Source organism: Ovis aries, chromosome 7 (assembly GCF_016772045.2).
Source record: "Ovis aries strain OAR_USU_Benz2616 breed Rambouillet chromosome 7, ARS-UI_Ramb_v3.0, whole genome shotgun sequence".
NCBI lineage: Eukaryota > Metazoa > Chordata > Mammalia > Artiodactyla > Bovidae > Ovis > Ovis aries.
Genome location: NC_056060.1, coordinates 71,729,200 through 71,749,984, shown reverse-complemented (window position 1 = coordinate 71,749,984; position 20,785 = coordinate 71,729,200). Strand labels below are relative to the sequence as shown.

Here is a 20,785-nt window from a genome sequence, read left to right as displayed (position 1 = left end):
AACCAAGGGCATGCTGGTAAGCTGCCCAATAAAACCAAACCAAACCCTGATTTGTAACATTTACTGATTTTCATGGTCTAAATAGTTCCACCAGGCCCGATTTAAAGCTGCCATAGTGAGCTCACTCATCACTGACTTGGAAAGAGATGTGTCTGACTGGTTCCTATGAGCCAGTATGAGCCAGCTCCAGCAGAATGTGAGAAGATAGGGCAAGTGCTTGAACGCAGCCTTTGATGCTGAGATCCGTATTTCTCCCCAGCCTTTCTCTCAACACAAATATCCCCTGAGAAGATCTTTATACTGGAGGTCTGCTTAGGAAGGACATTTAGCTCTTCTTCCTAGAAAGCAGATCAGCACAATGAGGGACAAACCAATAGGGGTGAATTCGGTGGTTTCCTAATGTCCCCAGGATGCTATTAATGCAGACAGGAGTCCCAGAAGGCTACATCAGTCTACATGACGGTGAATCAAGAGAACTGTTACCACTTGTTTTACCTCTTTGTCATCTGAGCTGCTGTGCAACTGGTACACACTTGCTGAGCCCATGAGCAATGCTGAGCACAGGCTCAAGACTTGTTGTAGAGTGAAAGAAGCAGAGGCCCTGGCCAGTGGGGACATTATGGTGAGCCAGCCCCAAGCCTGCCCCAGCGGGCCCTGGGGTGTGGCACATTTACAGTGTGCATGCTAAGCCCATTCCGTCTGTGTTGTGATGGTCGCCTAGGGTTGCAAGGAGCCTTTCTGAGATGGTCTGGTCTGACTTCCTGTCCAGCATCCCACCAAAGATCCTTGGAGATGTCCAGTGGTGGTGAACTCCTTCTTTCCCAAGAAAGTTGATTATATGCTTGAGTACCTTTGTGAAAAAAGTACGCTTTTATGCTAAAACAAATTCTGTAACCCCTGTTGCAGCCTGACAAGATTCCAGTTTTAACCCTGAGAGCTCTAAATTACCAGACTTTCTCCATATAGCAAGCATTAGTCAGGATGATGTTGTTCAGTTGTTCAGTCATGTCCAATTCTTCGTCACCCCATGGACTGTAGCACTGTAGGCTTCCCTGTCCTTCACTGTCTCCCAGAGTTTGCTCAAACTCATGTCCATTGAGTTGGTGATGCCATCCAATCATCTCATCCTTTGTCACCCCCTGCTCCTCCTGCCCTCAATCTTTTCCAGTGAGTCAGCTCTTCCCATCAGGTGGTCAAAGTATTGGAGCTTCAGCATCAGTCATTCCAGTGAATATTCAGGGTCGATTTCCTTTAGGATTAACTGGTTTGATCTCTTTGCTTGAGAGTCCAAGGGACTCTCAAGAGTCTTCTCCAGCCATCACAGTTTGAAAGCATTAATTCTTCAGCACTCAGCCTTCTTTATGGTCCAACTCTTACATCTGTACATGACTACTGGAAAAACCATAGCTTTGACTATATGGACCTTTGTTGGCAAAGTGATAACTCTGCTTTTTAATACACTGTCTAGATTTGTCATAGCCTTTCTTCCAAGGAGCAAGTATCATTTAATTTCATGGCTGCAGTCACCATCTGCAGTAATTTTGGAGCCCAAGAAAATAGTCAGGATGGACTAGGTTATGCCACAGTGGCAAACAACCACCACAATCTTAGCAGTAATAAAAATATGAATAATTATTGCTGATCTTGTAAAATATCCATCAAGGGTTGGTTGAGGGCTTGCAGGTGAAAGTGTTAGTTGCTCTTAGTTCATGTTAATCACTCAGGGACCCAGTCATCATGTTCCAACATGGCCATTTATTGGGAGAAAGAGAGAGTGTGCTCACTGAAGGGGAAAGAGAGGCTTTCTTAGCAGTGAATAATCTAGCTGACATGTACTATACATCATTCTCTTAACTTGTTGACTAGAACTCTTCACATGGCTTCATCACCCATAATGGGGACCAAAAGGGTTTCTTACCCTATGCCCAGAAGAAAGAGAGCTGGAAACACCTGGAAAGCAGCCTTAATGATCACCACGGTAGTTTTTTGCATACTTGAAGGTCCTTTCCTTCTCAGGCTCATGCCCAGTTTACCCCCTCATTGCTGCGTTGCATGCTTTTTCTCCTCCATCACCCAGTTGACTCTCCTCTGGTCACAATGGAGCTTTGTATATATACGCTGGTATCCTCAACTGAGTGCAGTTTTTTGGGCACAGTCTAATCACAGCAAGCTCAATGGGCTCATCACCTGCTCCTCTGAAACAGTGCAGTGGGAACGCTGGGGCCTTGATTGCATTTTTATTGATTTGGCAGTCACGGCACCCTATCCCTGTATTCACTGGGTGATAAGCTCAAGGACGCTGGGGACTGTGACTATCTTGCTTGTCATAGTGTCTCCATCACTTAGCAAAAGGTCTGATAAATCCTAATAAACATTTGTTGGATGAATACATACATTGAATTTATTCTCTTTGCTTCTGTCTACTTTTTACTCATGCTATCATCTCCATCTTGCCCCAATATACTCAGGTTCTTCAGACCCACGTACAAGTTATATTTCTTAAATTTATTCCAGCATAGAGATGAGCAAGAGTATTATCTTTGGAGTCAAAAAAGTGAGTGGCTGACACCTAGCTCTGATGGTATCATTCAACAGCACATATTTCTTTAGCACATAACAATGGGCCAGGTGCTACAGATACAATTATGTGGAATATAAGACCACAAAGCTGCTATACCACTGAATGGATTCGTTTCGGTAAACACTGTTACATCTCTAGATTAGAATGCAGGGATCTTTTAGGTTTTGTTTTGGTTTTCCAGCCACAAAAGCATGTAGACATATAGTTGATGCTTAATAAATGTTAGTTTCATGAGCGAATAGATCTCTAAGCTCCACTTTGCTCTATGTACCAGAATCTCCTGAGAAAGCATGTGTAGTTGGAAAACAAAGTGGCAGTGTGTTTAACTTTTATTTTTGTGGTAGGTCATCATGTTTGAAATCTAAAATAAGACTCAAGGAAGAGATGAAATTTGTCTATTAATCCTAGGGAAGCAGGAATTACCTTAGGTTGCAGAACACTATTTCAGATTGATACTAATCTATTAATCACCATACTTTGGGTACCATTGTTCCTTGAATCCTGCTGGGCCACAAGGAAGTAAGACTTTGTCATGTATGTTTTTGAAGTTCAGTTATGTGAAACAGATCATACATGCCTGATCAACCAGTCTAGTAACCATCAACAAAGAAAACAAGATTAGACTTTCAAGACATGTCTTTTATGAATCCCTGTACAATCCTAATGATTAGTAACCCTTCCAGTGCTCATAAATTACAGCTTTAAATAATTCTGCAATTTTGCCTGTAATTACCTAAATAACTGATATCATCTCTTTATCTCCCTTGGCCTACAATTCATTTTATCAATGACAATTGTATCCTTGAAAATAATTTTGAGAAAATAGGGAACTGAGTTGAGGAATATTGCTTTCTCTTTCATTTACAAGTGCTATATTATCAGTTTCTAGAAGAGGGCTTATCCTTCTTGTGATCTTGGCCTGATGGTAACTTTAGAAAGCCTTTTTCCTTTTCACGTGTGGACAAGCTTGAGAAATATGAGGGGCAACCTCCACATGAGATGAGATATGGATATGTGATTTTTGGGGACGAGAGATCGGTGTGAGCCTCAGGGGGATTTGGGGGAGAGAGAGCTTGTGGAGGTGTAGGGGTGTGCCAGGATGTGAAGGTTACACAGAGAGGTAAGGTGGGGAGGAAATCTGAGAAATGGAGGTTTTGCATGTGGTGTGGCTAGTATGGAGTGGACATCTACTGATGGAGGCTGATGAACCATATTCCACTGTTCATCTGTAGTCTTGAGAGCATAAGGCTGGAAGAACTTCAGAGATCATCCAGGCAATTTCTGACACTGTCAGATCAAATGACTGCTAGACCAGCTTCGGTTTCTAATTTGAGATGTCTCCAAAGAAGACTCCTGTTTCAGCCACTTGAATGTTGGACTGCACTCGGTGCCTGCACAATCTTCACTTTATTTAGCCCGAATTCTCCCAGCTGTGGTCGCAGCCTTTGGAAGAATGAAACCTCTGTGGGTAAGAACTGCCTTGGTGGTGCGAGAAAGGGAGCTCTGGGTGGTCTTTGGGTGTTGCGTGAGGACAAGGGTGCTATGGCTCAAGTTCCAGTAGGAATACATAGGAATATGAGGTCTCTGGTTTTACCAGAAATCTTCATAGATATCTTCAAACAGAAAGAAAAGGCCCTGTGTTCCATGATTGGTTTCAAATCCTAATTCATGCCAGGGTGCAGTGGACATTGTGAGCACGTGTGTTCACCATGGTGTGTGTGCTGAGTGTCCAGAGCATGCCCAGCAGGTGCTGGTGTTAGGCTGTGGTTCTGTGTTATCTGGTCAGAGTGAGTTGAATCCAGCAGAACAAAAGAATTCCTGAAAGGTTTAAGATAAGAACCATTTTATGGAAAACCATGGGAACTTCCTAAGCCTCTTTTTTAAGAGTGAGCAGCACAGTTTCAAGCTTAACGCCGACTCTGCATGTCAATCAGGGTAGGACAGACTCAGAACATCCTAGAAGTTTTTGAAAGAATCTCCTGAGAAATCTCTGCAGGCAACTACTCAGGAAAGTACAAAGCCCTCCGACTTGGAGCCAGCATGGCATCCCCATAGGTGAGATGGGCAGCGTGAAGAACATGGAGGTCCCACTTGCCCATTTTCCTGGAGGATATCACCTGCAATCTTCCCTTGTCCTCTGAAATAGCTGACGGTAATAATCGCTACCACTGAGCCATGGTGGGCAGAGCAGGCAGGGTAATACCTGACATAGCAGGTAGAGTGTGGGTAGGGGGGTAAAGCCAAAGGTGTGGCAATACAAGGGATGGATGGCTTCCATTTCTGGGCCCTAAAAGAGCATATAAGATAGGCAGGTCAGGATTTTATGTCATCTTTGTGTTTTGAAAGCTGGTTGTATGACCCACTGGGCTTGAAAACCAAATGATAGAGGGAGGGAGAGAGTATAGAGCTGGCTTATTACACCAGGGAATAAAGAATGCAAAAGATGAGGAGGAGAGAAAGAGGAATTGACAGGGGAGTGGAGGTGATGGGGGTGCCTCTGGAACAGGAAGAAGCCAAGGGTGGCACTCTTAGCCGTGGTTCTAATTCAACACAGGAAGGAAGAGAGATGATAAAGCCTCATTGATAGATGCACTTGGACCTGATCTGTCCAATGTGCACCTTAGTTTAGAGTGCCATATGACCACTTATGACATTTCTACTGCACATGTCTCTGGCAGTGTCAGAGTCTTATCCCTAGACGACGTAAAATGAAGAGTTATAGGACCTGGTGCAACTCTGAGCCAGGGGCAATCAGAGAGAGCTGCCTAGTCATTTTAAGTCAACACAGCCAGACAAAGCAATCAGGATGACCAAATCTGGGAACAGAGGGGACATAAAGCCTTACAGTGTTGGCCTGTGATACAGTCAAGGCCAGATCTGTGACTGGAATATCTTTATAGCAACCTTTACCCGATTAAGATCAACAAGTGATAAATGGGGTGCTTTTAATTTGGTCTTTTGTTACCAAATTACATCAGCTCTGTAGCTGTAAACATGCAGCTGCCCAGGTGAGCCCCAGGCTGAATGTCCCCTTTCTGATGATTCCATGTTACCAGCAGGGTGGGTGGCCAAGGTGGGTTGCTGAAACACAAGGGCTCCTCCAGGAGGAAAGCGAAAGGGACGGGACCGCCCCTCACCATGCACTCTCACCTCCAAAGCTCAGAGATTACCTCAGGGGTTCACACAGGGTTTACAGGATCCAGTTTGACCCAGACTATTTCCTCTTCCTCAGGGAGGTCCAAGTCCTGATTGCATCATTCTGGCCTGCCCCAGTTCCTTTAAGGGACAGACGCTGCGGGGCGTGGGTGAGCCAGTCCAGGCCTTGACATGCAAATCACACAATTTCACTGCTGATAAAGGGTTCTACAGACCAGATGAGTAATACTGTCCTGCCCAGCTGGCAGTTTATCTAGCGCTGTCTGCTAAATCCAGTTTACACCCTTTTTATTGTGCTCAATACCTCACAAAAGTGGGAACAATAAAATTGACCTTAATAGAGGAATTTTTACAATTTGGGCTAAAACTAGGGACTCAGGAGTTAAACTGCCTGGCCTCAATCCTGACCCTACTGTTTCACTTAGGTGACTTCAGACAAATTCCTTAATCACTCAATACCTCAGTTTCCCCATCTGTACAATGGAGATGAGACTGCCCACCCCTTGGGGCACTGAATGAGTAAATTCACTGAAAAGTGTAACAGCACCTCATCTGTAGTAAACGTGCAATAACTGTTATCCATTAGTAAGTGAAAACTCCTTCTGCAGTCAAAAGATAATCAACATGTCAGAGCAAATGCTCTATTTTCCTTTCAAACACTCAGGGCTGCATGGCTAATCGGGTAGCATGCGATAGTTTGGGAGAACAGGGACAAATAGTTTGGGGATGAGGGAGAAGGGTGTTAAGGTCTCAAGACTTTCCAAGATTCCTTTTTGAAGAGGTGAGATGGTCTTGGGGGAGGGAAATGGCAGTGTGACCTCGTCTTGACCTCCACGGTACCCACGGAGCTCAGGGGACTGAGCAGGCCTGGCAGACTAAGCATCCGCTGATCAAATGGCTTGTGGCCAGCCCGCCTCAGGAAGTGCGGGCCCATGGCCTTGTGATCCTCAAGAGGGAAGTAAGGTTTAGGAGGACAGATGAAAGATATGAAACAGAGCTCGAACTCCAGGGTCGAAGACTCTCTGAGTTTTAGGTCAATATCCTGTACCTCCTCTCTCTCCTCACATATAAAAAGAGATGGGGCAGAAATGTTAGAAATCCTATCATTGCCAAGTCTGGCTGTCAGATAATCTGACAGAGCTGCAGTTATCTTAAAAGAATGGACTGAACCCAGATTAGGGGACCCAGGTGGCAGACTTGGGAATAGGGTGGCAAGAGGGAAGCTGCTAGGTCTAGAAGATACTGGGGTCCTTTGCAGGCCTGTGATAGTGGATTTTGTAAACGAGCACAGGAGGCCTGCTCTGTTCTTTGTGGTTCTTTACACTGTGGACTGCTGCTTCTGCAGCTAAGTCACTTCACTCGTGTCTGACTGTGTGACCCCATAGACGGCAGCCCACTAGGCTCCCCCGTCCCTGGGATTTTCCAGGCAAGAACACTGGAGTGGGTGGCCATTTCCTTCTCCGATGCATGAAAGTGAAAAGTGAAAGTGAAGTCGCTCAGTCATGTCCGACTCTTAGCAACCTCATGGACTGCAGCCTACCAGGCTCCTCCGTCCATAGGATTTTCAAGGCAAGAGTACTGTGGACTAGACCGAAGCTAGTCAGCCCCACAGAGCAAAAGGAGACACTGAGCTGCAAAGTTGCTATGAAAGCCAAACAGACCTTGAGTCCCTTTCCAGAAGTCTGTTGGATTAGAACATCCACGATTTAGACTCTAGATTGGACCTACTCTTTACCAAGTCTGAAACCTTCGGGTAATCAACTAACTCAACTTCTCAGATTCTCTCTTGTTCTCAGGTACAAAATGTACCTTGGTGCTCACACTGGACATAGTGGTAGAATGAGCAGCTTGCCTCACAGGGGTATCGTGACGACCTAGTAAAATTACACGAGTGAGTATATCGAAGAATGGCTGAGAGTGAAATATAAAGGGAGGCTTCTAAATATTGTCTTCATTTTAAAGTCATTTTCCATCTTGGAATATAAAAAAGAACCTCTAACAGTGACTGTCATTACTGCCCAGATACCCCTTGCTCCTCTGTAACCCCCAGTCCTGTATGTTGTTCTGGCCCATCTGGTGTGAGCACATCACAAAGGTGATGTGTGTTTCTCCTAGGAGAGGCAGGTAAACAGTCAGCACTGCCTCCATTTCTCCCTTCCCTTCCTATGGCAACCTTGGAACCTGCATAATCAGATGGCGTAGTGAAGAGCAGGAAGAGGGCTGTTGAACTTGCTCTTACTGGATGAGAAATAAGCAATTACCATGTCTAGCTACAAAGAGATTGAGGATGAGTCTGTGCCAGTGAGGCTTGGCCAGCATTACCTACCCTGACTCAGAACGAAAGTTGTGGTTACGAAGAGACAGGCCACATTCATTTAAGTGACAAACACAATGGGATGCCAACCCTTGCTCTCAGGAAGTTGCTTTGAGTCAAAAGTTCTATGTGTTTTGCTCAAAGCTTATTTTAATTACATATCTCCTCTCCTAGTGGGGATGGGACAAATCCTTCTAGACAAGTAAAATCCCTTTTGTTACAAAATGCATTTATTTCAGCCAGATAAAATTCTCCAACTGCATACATGGGTACATATGATAAGGTCCTTCTTTGATACATGTCCTGCTTATAAGAGCCATTTCTAATTATTAAAACACATAACAAACATCTTTGTCTCTTAAAATATAATTTAAATAACTTGCTAAGGTATAAGCCATAAGTCTGGTCATGGACCCGAGTGGAGAGCGGTTCTCCAGGGATGAGAACAGAGCAATATCGGCACATTGCCTCCACGATGAGATGCCACCAGTCTGCAAGCTGCTGAGCTCATCCGCTGGTCAACCCACCAAGTATTTGGATAGTTGCTGTTGGGGCAGCAAGCTGCCTTCAAAAAAGTTATGTGCAGACAAAGTATGACGTAGGCAACATGGAGAGGCATTTCACAGAATGCACACACCTTTCGGGTAACTTAAGGATAAAAGCTTGGTGAGAGCAAATCTGTTTACACTGCTGGGTACTGCAGCGCCGTCTCACTTGGCACTCAATAAATATCTATGAAGTGAATGGAAAGATCAAAGAATAAGCTGTAGCAGTTGCCTTGATGTCCAACTGTTGTCAAGATTGGGCTTTACGAGCTTTATGGACACTATTTCTTGTTCAGAGTAAGTCATTCTATTTGGAAAGCCATCCCTTTCCTTCTCGTCAAGTTCTTCATGAGCATTTAGAGACTTTTTGCAGACTGCCAGTATTCAGGGCTCATTGGCTTACAGAAGAGCTGGGAGTTGGGCCATACAAAGTCTAGGTTTGTCCCTTGAAGTAAGAATGCCTGAGTGACTTGGAAGTTCTAGGATCTGGTTTATTCTTCACACCTTTTCTTCTTTTGGCTCCTATTAATATCCTGAACCTGAAGTAGCCATGGAAATTCAGAGCTGAGCAGTGTGTTTCTTCATGAAATCTCATTTCAGTATCCACTATTTCTAGGACCCTGGCTCCCTCAGAACTTGAAGTGGTTGATCTCTTGATGTTCCGTCCTTCACAGAGCTCTCCACCTGTTCCCTGAAGGTAAGGGCCTTGTTCTAACGTTGACACTGAGGAGTTCCCCACAGAGGAAATTCCTGGAAAAATCTCTCCTTTTGCTTCTCATACCATCTCTCCCATTAACCACAGGCTATGGATGCAACTCTGGAGAGACAAAGGAAAAGTTTCTAAACTCATCCTGGTTGATCATAGGAAGATGTCCCTCATCAATCGGAGTTAAAACCGGTTCTTCCTTTATGAAGTCAGGGTCAAAATTACTGACGTCTTCTCGGGATTTCTGTCAAAAAGGAAACAAGGAAACTTTCAGATTCTGTGCATGAGGCTTATTAATCTTCCGTGGGACTTAGCCCTTGCCAGTGAGTTCAGAGGACAGCCCTGCAACTCTCTCGGAAGCATTATTTCCAGGTATGACAATTGGTTAAACAGTGCTTTCTACTAATTCTACTGCATTGTGTATTATTAGGGCATTTCTAATTGCCAATTCACTAGCCTCATAAAAAGCTTGCTGAACAGACCAGTCTTAGGCTGGGAAGCTAAGGAATTAACTTGCTCACCTGACCCAGCCAGCTGGTTCACCCTGTCCATTTCGTGGAGGTACCACTGCTCAGCAGGCCAAACGGGGGCCCACAAGACAACAGACGTTAAATAAATTCACACTATGTGATTGAAGAGATTTTCCTCAAAGACTTCTTGGAAATTCTGAGTTCAGGGAACAAATGCTTCTTACTTCACTCACCAGCAGATTCATTCTGCCCTGCTGGCAAAACTTCCCCTCCTCCCAGAACAGCTGGCAGGGGGATGCCCATGAAAGGAAGTGGTTTTATGCTCTGGGTGTTTGGTATCTCAACCTAGCAGGCTGTTACAGATTAAGCCAATGACATATGGAAACGTGTATTTTACATCTTTATAAACTAATGCTGGAGAGATCATTTTTACCATTGTGAGATCTCTCACTTTTCTTCCTGGAGTCAATGATATTTCTCTCTGAGCATCCATGGTCCCCCTAACTCATGATGTACTGGAAGCCCAGTTTCTCTGCCTTCCCATTGTGATTCTCTTGACTCACCCATGAGAAACAGCTTAGCTCTCAGTCTAAGAGCTGGACCCCTTCAGGAATGCCGCCCTACTTAGCTTCCTCCCTTGGGGAGGCACGCACAGTGCTCCCAGTATTTCCTAGACATAAAGGACTTGGCCTCCTTTGCCCTGAGCCCTGTGCTGCAGGGGCTGACACAGACCTAAGCTCTCCAAGCCAGGGAGCCAGGCTCAGGGCCCTGAGGTGCATTTCACGTCCTCTCTTCTTTCCTGGGGGCTTGGGAAAGGCTCCCTGATTAAGGAGCATAAGGAAATCAGCTAGAACAATGAATTTCTCAACCAAACTCTTTTGGGTAAACCTGGAAAGTTTCAAGGCCTCTTCAGGAAATTTTAACTTGAGAGGATGGGGCCAAGGCAAGCAAGAGGTAAACACTTTTTGAAATGTAACCCCTGGCACACCGAGAGCTATTGCCTTGGGGGCAAGGAGGAGTCCTGGATGAGGCTGCCCTGTAAAGCATCTGGCTGAACTTCTAGTCTGGTCATTCCCTCGTGGACCATCTAGCTGCTCGAGTGGAACACTGAGACAGTTTTAAGAAAGAAGGTCTACTCAGGTGGTCTCGGACACTTACGATTCTGGGTCGGAAAGGTGGTTCTACTTGGCGATGGTTCAGCTGGGTCCAGTCGATTTCCTTAAAGAAAGGGTGTCTCAAAATGGCATGCTCACCGCCTTGACTTGGGCTGCCCAAGCGCATGGTGGGGTTCTTGGTCATGAACTGAGAGGGGGAGAAAGACAGTCAATCATACAATCACACACAGTAAGGCTGTCACAAGACGGTAGGCATCAACCCTGGCAGAGGAGATGATGTGAGGCTTCATGGCTGATCTTGCTTAACCAGCTGAATTTTCCATCAGAGGTGGCACAACCACTATGAATCACCCCGTCAAGGCGCAGTTGCTCGTGTGTATTTCTGGCCTTCCCCACTTCCATTTCAGACGTGGCAACCAAAATAAAACCGAAGGGCCCAGTTTTCTTTCCTGTAAATACCATGTATTTTTCCCCCCTTTAAAGAAAAGAAACTCTATAAAACAGTGTGCCTTTTTCCAGCACTGCAGTTGAGGACAGCCGGCAGCTTATGAATGGGGCTACTTTTCGGAACAGCTGTGCCATTTTTCTGAGCGACCTGACCAGCCGGCCAGGATTCCCACTCTCTGACAAGACCACAGAGAGAAGAGAGAGAGTCATTATTCTGACGCTCTGGGTGAAGGAGCCGCAAGGGTGAGAAACTTAAAAGTTCTGTGTTCAGGCTCCAGGAAAAACAAAGTTGGACACTTTTATTTATGCAACAAAGATATTATAGTTTTGACTGAAGAGTTTTTTTCCTTCGAGATGTTCCCTTCTCTCCTGCTCTTCCATTTTGAAATGTTTCATGACTGAGACTCTTGCCACATAGACCAGAATTGGAACGCATTGCCACACATTTAAGGATTGTGTGTGTGTATCCATCCTCTGAATTTATATCAATTGGGCAACTTCCTCACAACCGACCTCCTATCAAGATGTTTTGGGCCAACTCGCCTTTCATGAAGTGGTCAATACAGGCATTCTGATCATTTCTGGACCAAAGACCAGTACAGGATAATTCACTCTTCATGGCAGGATGTCATTTCTAATTTTAAAGACACATACTTTTCTATTATCAAAAGAAAATGGCCTTGGATAAAAACTTTTCAAAAACTTAAATCAAGTTATCTTTCATTGAATTTATAACAGCCCCCAAATACCCCTTTCCAAGTCTGGCTTAAGAACACGAGGCAAAAGTAATGAGCAGAAGTTGATAACTTCCTTGGAGTGGAATTTACCCAGTAAATTTGAAAAGATCCTGAAGGTGCACATAAGAAAGGGTCGGGCTGGGAGATGACCAGCCCTGCCATGTCAGGTGCCCAAAGCTGCCAAACCTCCTGGATTGCTTCAGGTGAGTGCGATCAGGTGGAAGGAGGAGGCTGCCAAGGTCCCTAAGCAAACTGACAGGAGAGACCTCATAAAGTGCTACAAGAGCTTCAAACGAGAGCTAGTAAAAAATGATGGAGTTTAATGGTTTCTCCTCTTTCCAAGAGACGGGGAATGAAAGGCCTGGTGGTGCTGAATTTGGAGGTGGAACTCTAAAGTAAAAGCAGCTTTGAGAGCTTCAGAGCAGTGAGCGCTCCGGGCATGCGGGGTGGTCAGCAGACTTATAGGAAATGTCTCATAAACAGCTCCATTCTGGAAGAGCTAGGCACTTGTGCTGTGTGGGCTCTGCCTAGATAAGTGTGTGCAACTCAGAAAGACGGGAAAATACACACACCGAAGAAACGAGTAGGCTCCCTTCCTAGGAAAGTCAATGGGATACAATCCCTGATGGAGTAGCCGTGTCTGTTCTAAAAGCTAATTAACAAAAGACAATGCTGCAAAAAAACTCAAGCTACAAGGGCAGCAGAACAGAGCCAGATGGCTTATGGGAAACTCCCAGGCCTGCCAACGGTGTGAGCAGAGGACACCTCGTGAATGTGTGGGTACAACTTGTTCTTCTGGGCAAGAGAAACAGTGTGGGGCTCTTGGTGCCAGGGTGGCAGAAGCCCCAGTGTCTGAACGCCTTTGCCCATTCTTTCCTGCCCTGGCACAGAAGCCAAGCCTCCAAGGGGCACTGTGGAAAGGCACTGAACAGAGAAAAGCAGACCAAGGCGTGGCTGTTCTCCCCTGCAGACTTCATCCCTGTGAACAGAGTCAGGCAGAATGACGCTTTCTACTAGCTTACACTTAGAATTCTGATAATGTTCTTTCAAATGACCAGGCAGTTTTGTGTTAACTTTGAATATCTTGAGCCCTTTAGATACTGCCATCCTCCATGTGGAAGAAAAAAAAAAAAAGTTCAGTTTATAAAGGTTGCAGGTGTCTATGCAAGGCAGTGCACTAGGCTTCGTGGTGGTGGGGTGGTGGTGCAGGCAGTGCACAGATGACAAGGACAGTGTCTCCCCATGAAGGAGCTGATCGAGAGAAGCGGGCAGAGGAGAGCCCGCTTTAACTAACCCAGCTGGATAAAAGGAAGACATAGTCAAGTGCAGCAGAAGCTTCGGAGAGAGACTGGGCCACTTGGATTGGGGGGCTGGTGGTGAGAAGGCAGGCGGTGGCCTAACAGAAGAGGGGACATTTGATGACATGAGGTGGATAGAATTACCACATGCCTGAGAATGCAGACTGGCATGGCTGCCGGGAAGCACCCGTGACATTGGGTGTTCGGGCTGGCATGAAAGGACAGCTAAGGAACCACGGGGGAGCCAGCAAGACCTGTCTACAGTTTATAATGTGAATGATGTAAATGATGAGAGCTGCCCTTGACCTAGGAGATGACTCTAGCCACGACATGATGGCTAAATCCCTAGAAGAGAGGGAAGAGATACATGGGGGTGACTATTTAGAAGGCTGAGCTCACTGCCAAGAAAACATACGTTTGGAAACTAGAGTCTCTTATTAGTGAAAGGAAAGGCAGGGAGCAAGCCCTGGAGGGCTTGTGAAAGAAGAGTGAGCAGACTCTACACTGCCCGGAACTGGGGGGCAGAGAGAAGAGGGTGGCCAGGTCCCAGGGTCCTCTCTGGATGTTGAGTGATGGAAACGGGTGACAGAAGAGGAACCAATTATAGTTGGGAGTACTGGTGTCAGTAGAAGTAGAAATAGGAGCAGCAATGACTTTTGTCAGAGGAATAATAATAAGACATAATAAACATCTACCATTCGATCATTTCTCAAGACCTGACAGATCTGGGAAGTTGGTGAGCTCAGCTTTGCATCTGTGATGTGCAGACATCCACCAGGAGGAGCCTGACCAGGGTGAGAAGTCTTGATTCTCAGGGATAATGACGACATTTGGTAAGATAGAGCTGAGGCTGGGAGGGAGGCTGGCATGCAGGGAAGGTGGACGTGGAGGGAAAAGAGAATCGAGGGCAGCCCCAGGCCACAGACATTTTATTTGGCCCATGTAGAGTGTTTGAAAATAATTTTAACTAGTCAAAGAAGTAGCAAATGTCACATCACATGAAAGTCAAGTTTTCCAAATTCCCCTGGGAGATGGAATATTCTGGAACACTGGATCTGTACTACTTCCTGGTGAAAATGACCTGAGTTGAGCATGGCTGCCTCCTTGGCTGGCGCACATGACCCCTGGTCCCAGCACTCCTCACAGCCTCACATCTGGCTCCATATATGCCTGTGCTGGCTCCCAGCCCTGGCACAGGGTGAGAAGAAGGCCAGGGTGGCAGCAGAGCTCATGAGACAGTCAGAGGAGGACAGAGATCATGGAACAGAAACTAGGAGGGGGACCATTTCAGGGAGGAGCAGGGGAGTAACCTCTGGTGCTGAGGGAGCAGAAGGCCAGTTGAGGGGGGGGGCAGGGTTATAGCTCCTCTATGACTAAGTCCCACCCCTAGCAAAGATGCAGAGATGGGAGGTTCAGGGAACACTGAACATCAGTCCCAGGCCTGGAATCTTTCTTGGCACACATCAGTGGAGCGGGCTGGGGGCAGAGGGGGTGTGCATCCCTAGGTCAGGCCCATGGTTCCTTAAGCACCATGTTCCTGCTGCTGTGATGGTGACAGCACCATCCCGTTGCAGAAAACTTTCTCTATTTGCTTATGTCCCTACTGGACCCGAAGCCAAACAAGTTAACAACCATGGTGTTTAGAGGCATCACTCATCCATGTCTAAGGTCATACTTAAAACTTGCCTCACCTCAACTGACCTTCTCTCTGACTGTGGTCTCAAAAGGGGAAGTCAGCCCAGGAGGAAAATAAAGTGACTCCATGAAAGATTTTGGATGCATTTACTAAAGGAAGCAGAATGTTTGCTAGGTTCAATGAAAGTGTTTTATAAGCTGTAAAGAGTGAGAAGGCCAGGGTGGAAAATCTGATTCCACCTCGAATGTAAGTCTCCAGCTAACTGGAGATCAGGGGCAAGAAAGTGTGAACACCTTTTGTATTCCCCTTTCTCCTGAGGCCCTCATGAAAGTGGAAAGAGGGTCCTAAAGGAATCAAAGCACACCTGCCCAGAGAATGAGAAATGACAGTTCCTTCCAGGCTGCAGAGAAGGCAGGACCAGAGTAGGAAGCAGTCAGCCAGGTGCCCCACCTGAGGAAACACAAGTGATATGGGCCAGGTCCGTACAGGAATGTCCTGCAAAGCCTCCGCCAGCTGGGAATGGGTACATAAAGGATGTGAGAGCTCCTCTGATATGCAGGCACAGAGGGGAAGTGGTTCGGCTCCTCAGCTTCATTACTGTGTTTGGATGCCAGTTCCCGCATAAGCTGTGTGACCTTGGACAAATGTATTAACTTCCCTGGACTTTAGACTCCTCAACTATGAAATAGAGATTAAAAAAAAATTTCCTCATATTACGATGAGTAAATGAATGTAAAATACCAGCATAGAACCCTTAATCAATGCTAGTGAGTTTCAGCAAGCATCTTGTTAAACCACTTGGAGGGCCATCCTGTTCTACCTAAATGCAGGGGCATGGACTGAAATGCCTCTCAGAGAGGAATATCTGAGCTGAGCCTTGGCCCCAAGGTTTATCTGGTTCTGTCTCTCTCTGCTATTCTACTTGGTAGCCAGGAAAAGGGCACAAGATCTGTTTCTGCTTTCACAGTCCTGGACTCCAACAGGGGGGTGGTAGTGATGGTCTCGGGAAAAGCAGCAAAAATTTCTCAAAGATTGCTTTTCTGACAGCAAAGATTTCTAAAGACAATCTGAAAACAATCATACAGACGATACTCGGGTTTTAACGTGCAGTTATATCTGCTTTAACAACAGAAGGGAAGTGCTGAGTGCACGGTTAAGAGAGCGTTGGAACACCTTCTTGTAAATCTGAGATCAGACAGTACCTGTTATGTCTTGTGGGCTCTGCTACACCTGAGGCAGCTGTGGGTTTGAGTTGTCAGATGTTCCAGAGGATAGAGTTCAAACTCACCCTGTGTAACAATGCATCTAGAGATAGGATCCAAATGTACTCTGAAACTCATTCAAATGTACGCAATGATTGAAAGTATTTTTTCTTTCAGAACCTGATTTCATAGGAAGAAGACTAGTTATATAAACAGAGTGATTAATAAGATTTTCTTTCAGGAGAGAAAGAACACTGTATTTTCTACTTAACAGATGGATCTAGCTGTTGAGCAAACAAAATGACCTCTTCCTTCCATTCAACTTCAGACCAAAGGTCACAGAGCTGGCAGTTAGTGCTGGGAAGCTAAGAGGGCATGCCACAGAACATCCCCATAGTATTCCAGGGAAAGACTCCTAGTTAGGAAGAATGAATTTTATGGCGCTGCAGAGAGTCCTGAGGCGGGAGAGCAGAGAAAGAATACAGGGCACAGAACAGAATATGGCCATGGCTGTGAAGGCTTCCCCCGCATCGAGGGCAGATAACATGCGGGCTTGTATATGCTGCAGCCACTGGGGTCTGTGTGTTTTGCCGCTGTCACAGGTAGAATCTGACATCATTATAAAGACTAGTCAGGCACCTTTTTCTCTCACCCCGCTTCCAGCGGGCTGTGGTGGTAGGGCACAGACCCGAGAACCACCTGTGCCAGCAGCGCCATGTGGCTCAGGGCCATGGTGAGAGGGATGAGGTTGGGCACGGAGTCAGCTGATGGGGCAGCATGGGAGGAAATGCAGATTAGGAAACCGAGAAACAAACAATCCAACAAAAAAACTGGGCAGATCTACATAGACATTTCTCCAGTGAAGACATACAGATGGCCAAGAGGCACATGAAAAGATGCTCAGCATCCCTAATCATTAGAGAGATACAAACCAAACTACAATGAAGTATCACCTCACATCAGTCAGAATGCTGCTGCTGCTGCTAAGTCGCTTCAGTCGTGTCTGACTCTGTGCGACCCCATAGACAGAAGCCCACCAGGCTCCTCTGTCCCTGGGATTCTCCAGGCAAGAACACTGGAGTGGGTTGCCATTTCCTTCTCCAATGCATGAAAGTGAAAAGTGAAAGTGAAGTCGCTCAGTCACGTCCGACTCTTAGCGACCCCATGGACTGTAGCCTACCAGGCTCCTCCGTCCATGGGATTTCCCAGGCAAGAGTACTGGAGCAGGGTGCCATCGCCTTCTCCGCTAGTCAGAATAGCCATCATCAAAGAAATCTCCAGTAAATGCTGGGGAGGACGTGGAGAAAAGGGAACCCTCCTACACTGTTGGTGGGAATGTACACTGGTACAACCATTCTGGAGGACAGTATGGAGGTTCCTTAAAAAAATAAAAATAGAGCTACCATATAATCCAGCAGTCCTACTCCTGGGTATATACCTGGAGGAAACCCTAATTTGAGAAGACACCTGCACCTCAGTGTTCACTGCAGCCCTGTTTACAATAGCCAGGACATGGAAGCAACCTCAATGTCCATCAACAGAGGAATCATAAAGAAGATATGGCACATATATGCAATGGGGTATTACTCAGCCATAAAACCAATGAAATACTGGCCATTTACCGCAACACGGATGGACCTAGAGACTGTCATACTGAGTGAAGTCAGACAAATATCACATTGCTTATATGTGGAATCTGAAAAAAATGGTACAAATGAACCTTTTTACAAAGAAACAAGTCACAAATGCAGAAAACAAACTTAAGGTTACTGGGGGGCGGGCAAGGAGAGAGGGATTAATTGGGAGACTGGGACTGACCTATACACACTACTATATATAAAACTGATAACTAGTAAGCAGGTTTGTTGATATTTTTCATCCTGTCTATGGTTGGAATCCAGCAGGCTGTTCATGGGCATATAGTTAATTCTTTATCATTGCTCTTAACACTTTGCCTTGCCGATGTTTTACACTCATTATAGCTTCCCCTGAAACCCGAGCTATCTCAGTAGCTTCATTACAGTTATGTTACAGTGTTGGCTAAAAAAAGAGGTAAAGGTCAGAAGCGAGTCTCAGAGAAGGAAGCCCAAGGTCAGGCACTTGTGCCAATGCCAATGTTGTTGGCCAAGATGGTTTTATTCCTGGCAAACCAGTCCCAAGCAGCTCTGAATGATGGTGAGGGTTTAACTGCTCTCCTGCTGCTGCTAAGTCGCTTCAGTCGTGTCCGACTCTGTGCGACCCTGGAGACAGCAGCCCACCAGGCTCCCCCATCCCTGGGATTCTCCAGGCAAAAACAACTCCCAAATGTTAAAGGAAAGGGAAGCTCTCCTGACGCTATGATCCTCTAAACACAGCTACTGAAAGGGAGCAAGACCTGCCAGAGGCATAGTATACAATGTCTTCATTTCCCCTTGATGAAACCCAGTCCAACGCCCTTCTTTATTCTGGATACACATTGTCTTGGGTATCCAAACCAAACTTAACCATCACCTGCTAAAAAGGAATGCTGTGTGATAATTGGAAGTAACAAATTAAACAAAGTGTGCTACTTCTGTTCACTAGACTTTTTCCAGCTCAATCTCTTGGGACCCACAGACATCAGTTAGCAAATCTCTACACAGAAAAGATTTCTAGGCTCATTTTATAAAACCTGACATTTTTATCCTGTTTGAGATATGAAGATTAAAGAGTCATGTGATATTAATACTTCATTTTAAAAAATCCTTCATACTGCTAGCCACAGATAAAATGTAAGTTTTCTAAGAACAGAGGTCCTAACAATCTACAGTGGGGGAAGGAAGTTGAGAACAGTAACTTTAACAACATGGCAAAAATGAAGTCTCTAGGATGATCAGCATTTTTCTGCCTTCTGCCTATACCAGCCTGGTCTGTCTGTGAGTACATGACCCGTTTCTATAGTGTCAGTTTCAGTAAGAAGCCCAAAGCTCCATTTCCTCCTATGGGAACTCCAGTCCTGGCCACGGGCAAGCACTGCCAGGCTGCACGTTAACCATCCTCTTTTTAAAGGATCTTTCGGTAACCGACTTTTGGATTCTCCCCGCAACAGTATTTGAAAAATCGGCTGTAATGGTGGAGAGCTCGCTCCTCTGCAAGACCCTGGCTTCCCTCTGCTTCCTCGGCCTCCCCCTGGCTGACCACCTTTGGCTACTGCCTCAAGCATTCCCAGCTCTGCGAGGAGGGGAGCAGGAAGTGCTGAGGAACACGCTCAGTGCCACTCCGGTTAACTGCCTGGTGACAGGTGTGGGACACACTCAGCATTAAAAGAGGAGCCCTGATTACTTGTGGTTCCCTCTCTGTACACAGAGGTGAGTGAGACTCCTGCAGACAATGCACAGAGGAATGAAATCTGATCGGTGTGATGAAAGATAAGCCCACACGCAAGCATACACTTTAATTTCTGTGAAGCTCAGAAGCAAGAGCATGCTATAATCTCCTTCTGAGGCCAAGTTTACAGTGCTTCCTGAACTGACAAAGGTGACTCAGGAGAACGCACCAAACCCCTTTCAGCACTTATTTAACCTGGCCACCTGTGTGAGGAGGAGGAAAGGGCGTTGACTGACCTGAGTCAGCACTGGCGCCTTGTGATCGCTCACCGGAGATGATGGAGCCCAAAGGAACGCTCACCTCAGGGAGGCCTTCACCTTCCTAAGCTCTGGGGACTCAGGAGGACTGCCCCCGCCAAGCCTCTCTGGAGCTGATGAAGCCAAAGTTCAGTGCAACTGCCGAAGCTCTGAGCAAACCATATATTTTCTTCTGGGTCATGATTATTAGCATTTTGGGATAACTGAATACCAGTTTAGGAAACTCAGTGACACGGTGGCCAACAGAAAATGTGTTTATACTGAAACCAAGTAAAAAAAATTTTTTTAATCATCTCTAAGGTCAGCAATCTAGAAAGTGTACATCTGTTTTTCACACAAGAGCGCGTATCTTTATTTATCTTTTCTCTGCTACCTTCTGTGGATGTTGCCAGTTTTTATATAACCTGTTGAGAGCAGGGGTAGGAGAGTTTTGCTTCTGGAACATGCATTTAACATAAACCTTCACAGAGAAGATGAGACAGGAGAGACGAAAGGGCAAGTGAGAAAAATAGTCTTCTCTATTGGAGTGGATACTGTGGTTATTTTTAGTTGTCAGGATCACTGCTTAATGACTTGGGCTTTTTATTTTCAAGTAGAAAATTGGGCCCCAAACTCTGTACTCCACTTCCCCTCCCCCACTGACTCTGTGCTCCACGGGGAGTGTTCTCCCCAGCAAGTTCTCAGCCCTCTCTCCACGTTTATGTGAACTCTGGGGAGACCCTTCAGTTTTTGGTGTAAGGCTATCCAGTCCTGTGGTGGGGGTAAAGATGATGAACGGCAAGATGATGAGTGAGGCAAGGAAAGGAATACGGGGTTAGGGGTTATGCTGCGTGAGATGCCGGTGCCCACCCTGTTCAGCCCCTCCCTCACCGTGAACGACAGACAAGAACACCCCTCACTCTGAATTCAGGGGACTCACTGATGTTATCACACCATACAAAGCCTCCAGGTCATGAACTTCTATGATTCTACGGTG

The 20,785-nt window shown here is 46.0% G+C and overlaps 1 protein-coding gene across 2 annotated transcripts in view; it reads right to left on the bottom strand.

Moving 5' to 3' along the window:
- PRKCH (protein kinase C eta) overlaps positions 1-20,785 on the bottom strand; it is a 362,213-nt gene that overhangs the window by 116,015 nt on the left and 225,413 nt on the right. Inside the window, exons 13-14 of one of the 2 annotated variants that reach the window (XM_027971916.3) lie at positions 10,931-11,074; positions 8,260-9,546 (exon numbers count right to left, since the gene is read on the bottom strand). The exons of the other annotated variant lie outside the window; for it this stretch is intronic. Of the exons in view, the coding sequence (XP_027827717.2) occupies positions 9,400-9,546; positions 10,931-11,074 (291 nt within the window). The 3' untranslated portion in view covers positions 8,260-9,399. Of the gene's footprint in view, positions 1-8,259; positions 9,547-10,930; positions 11,075-20,785 lie in introns of those variants that run through there. 2 annotated transcript variants of the gene reach the window in all.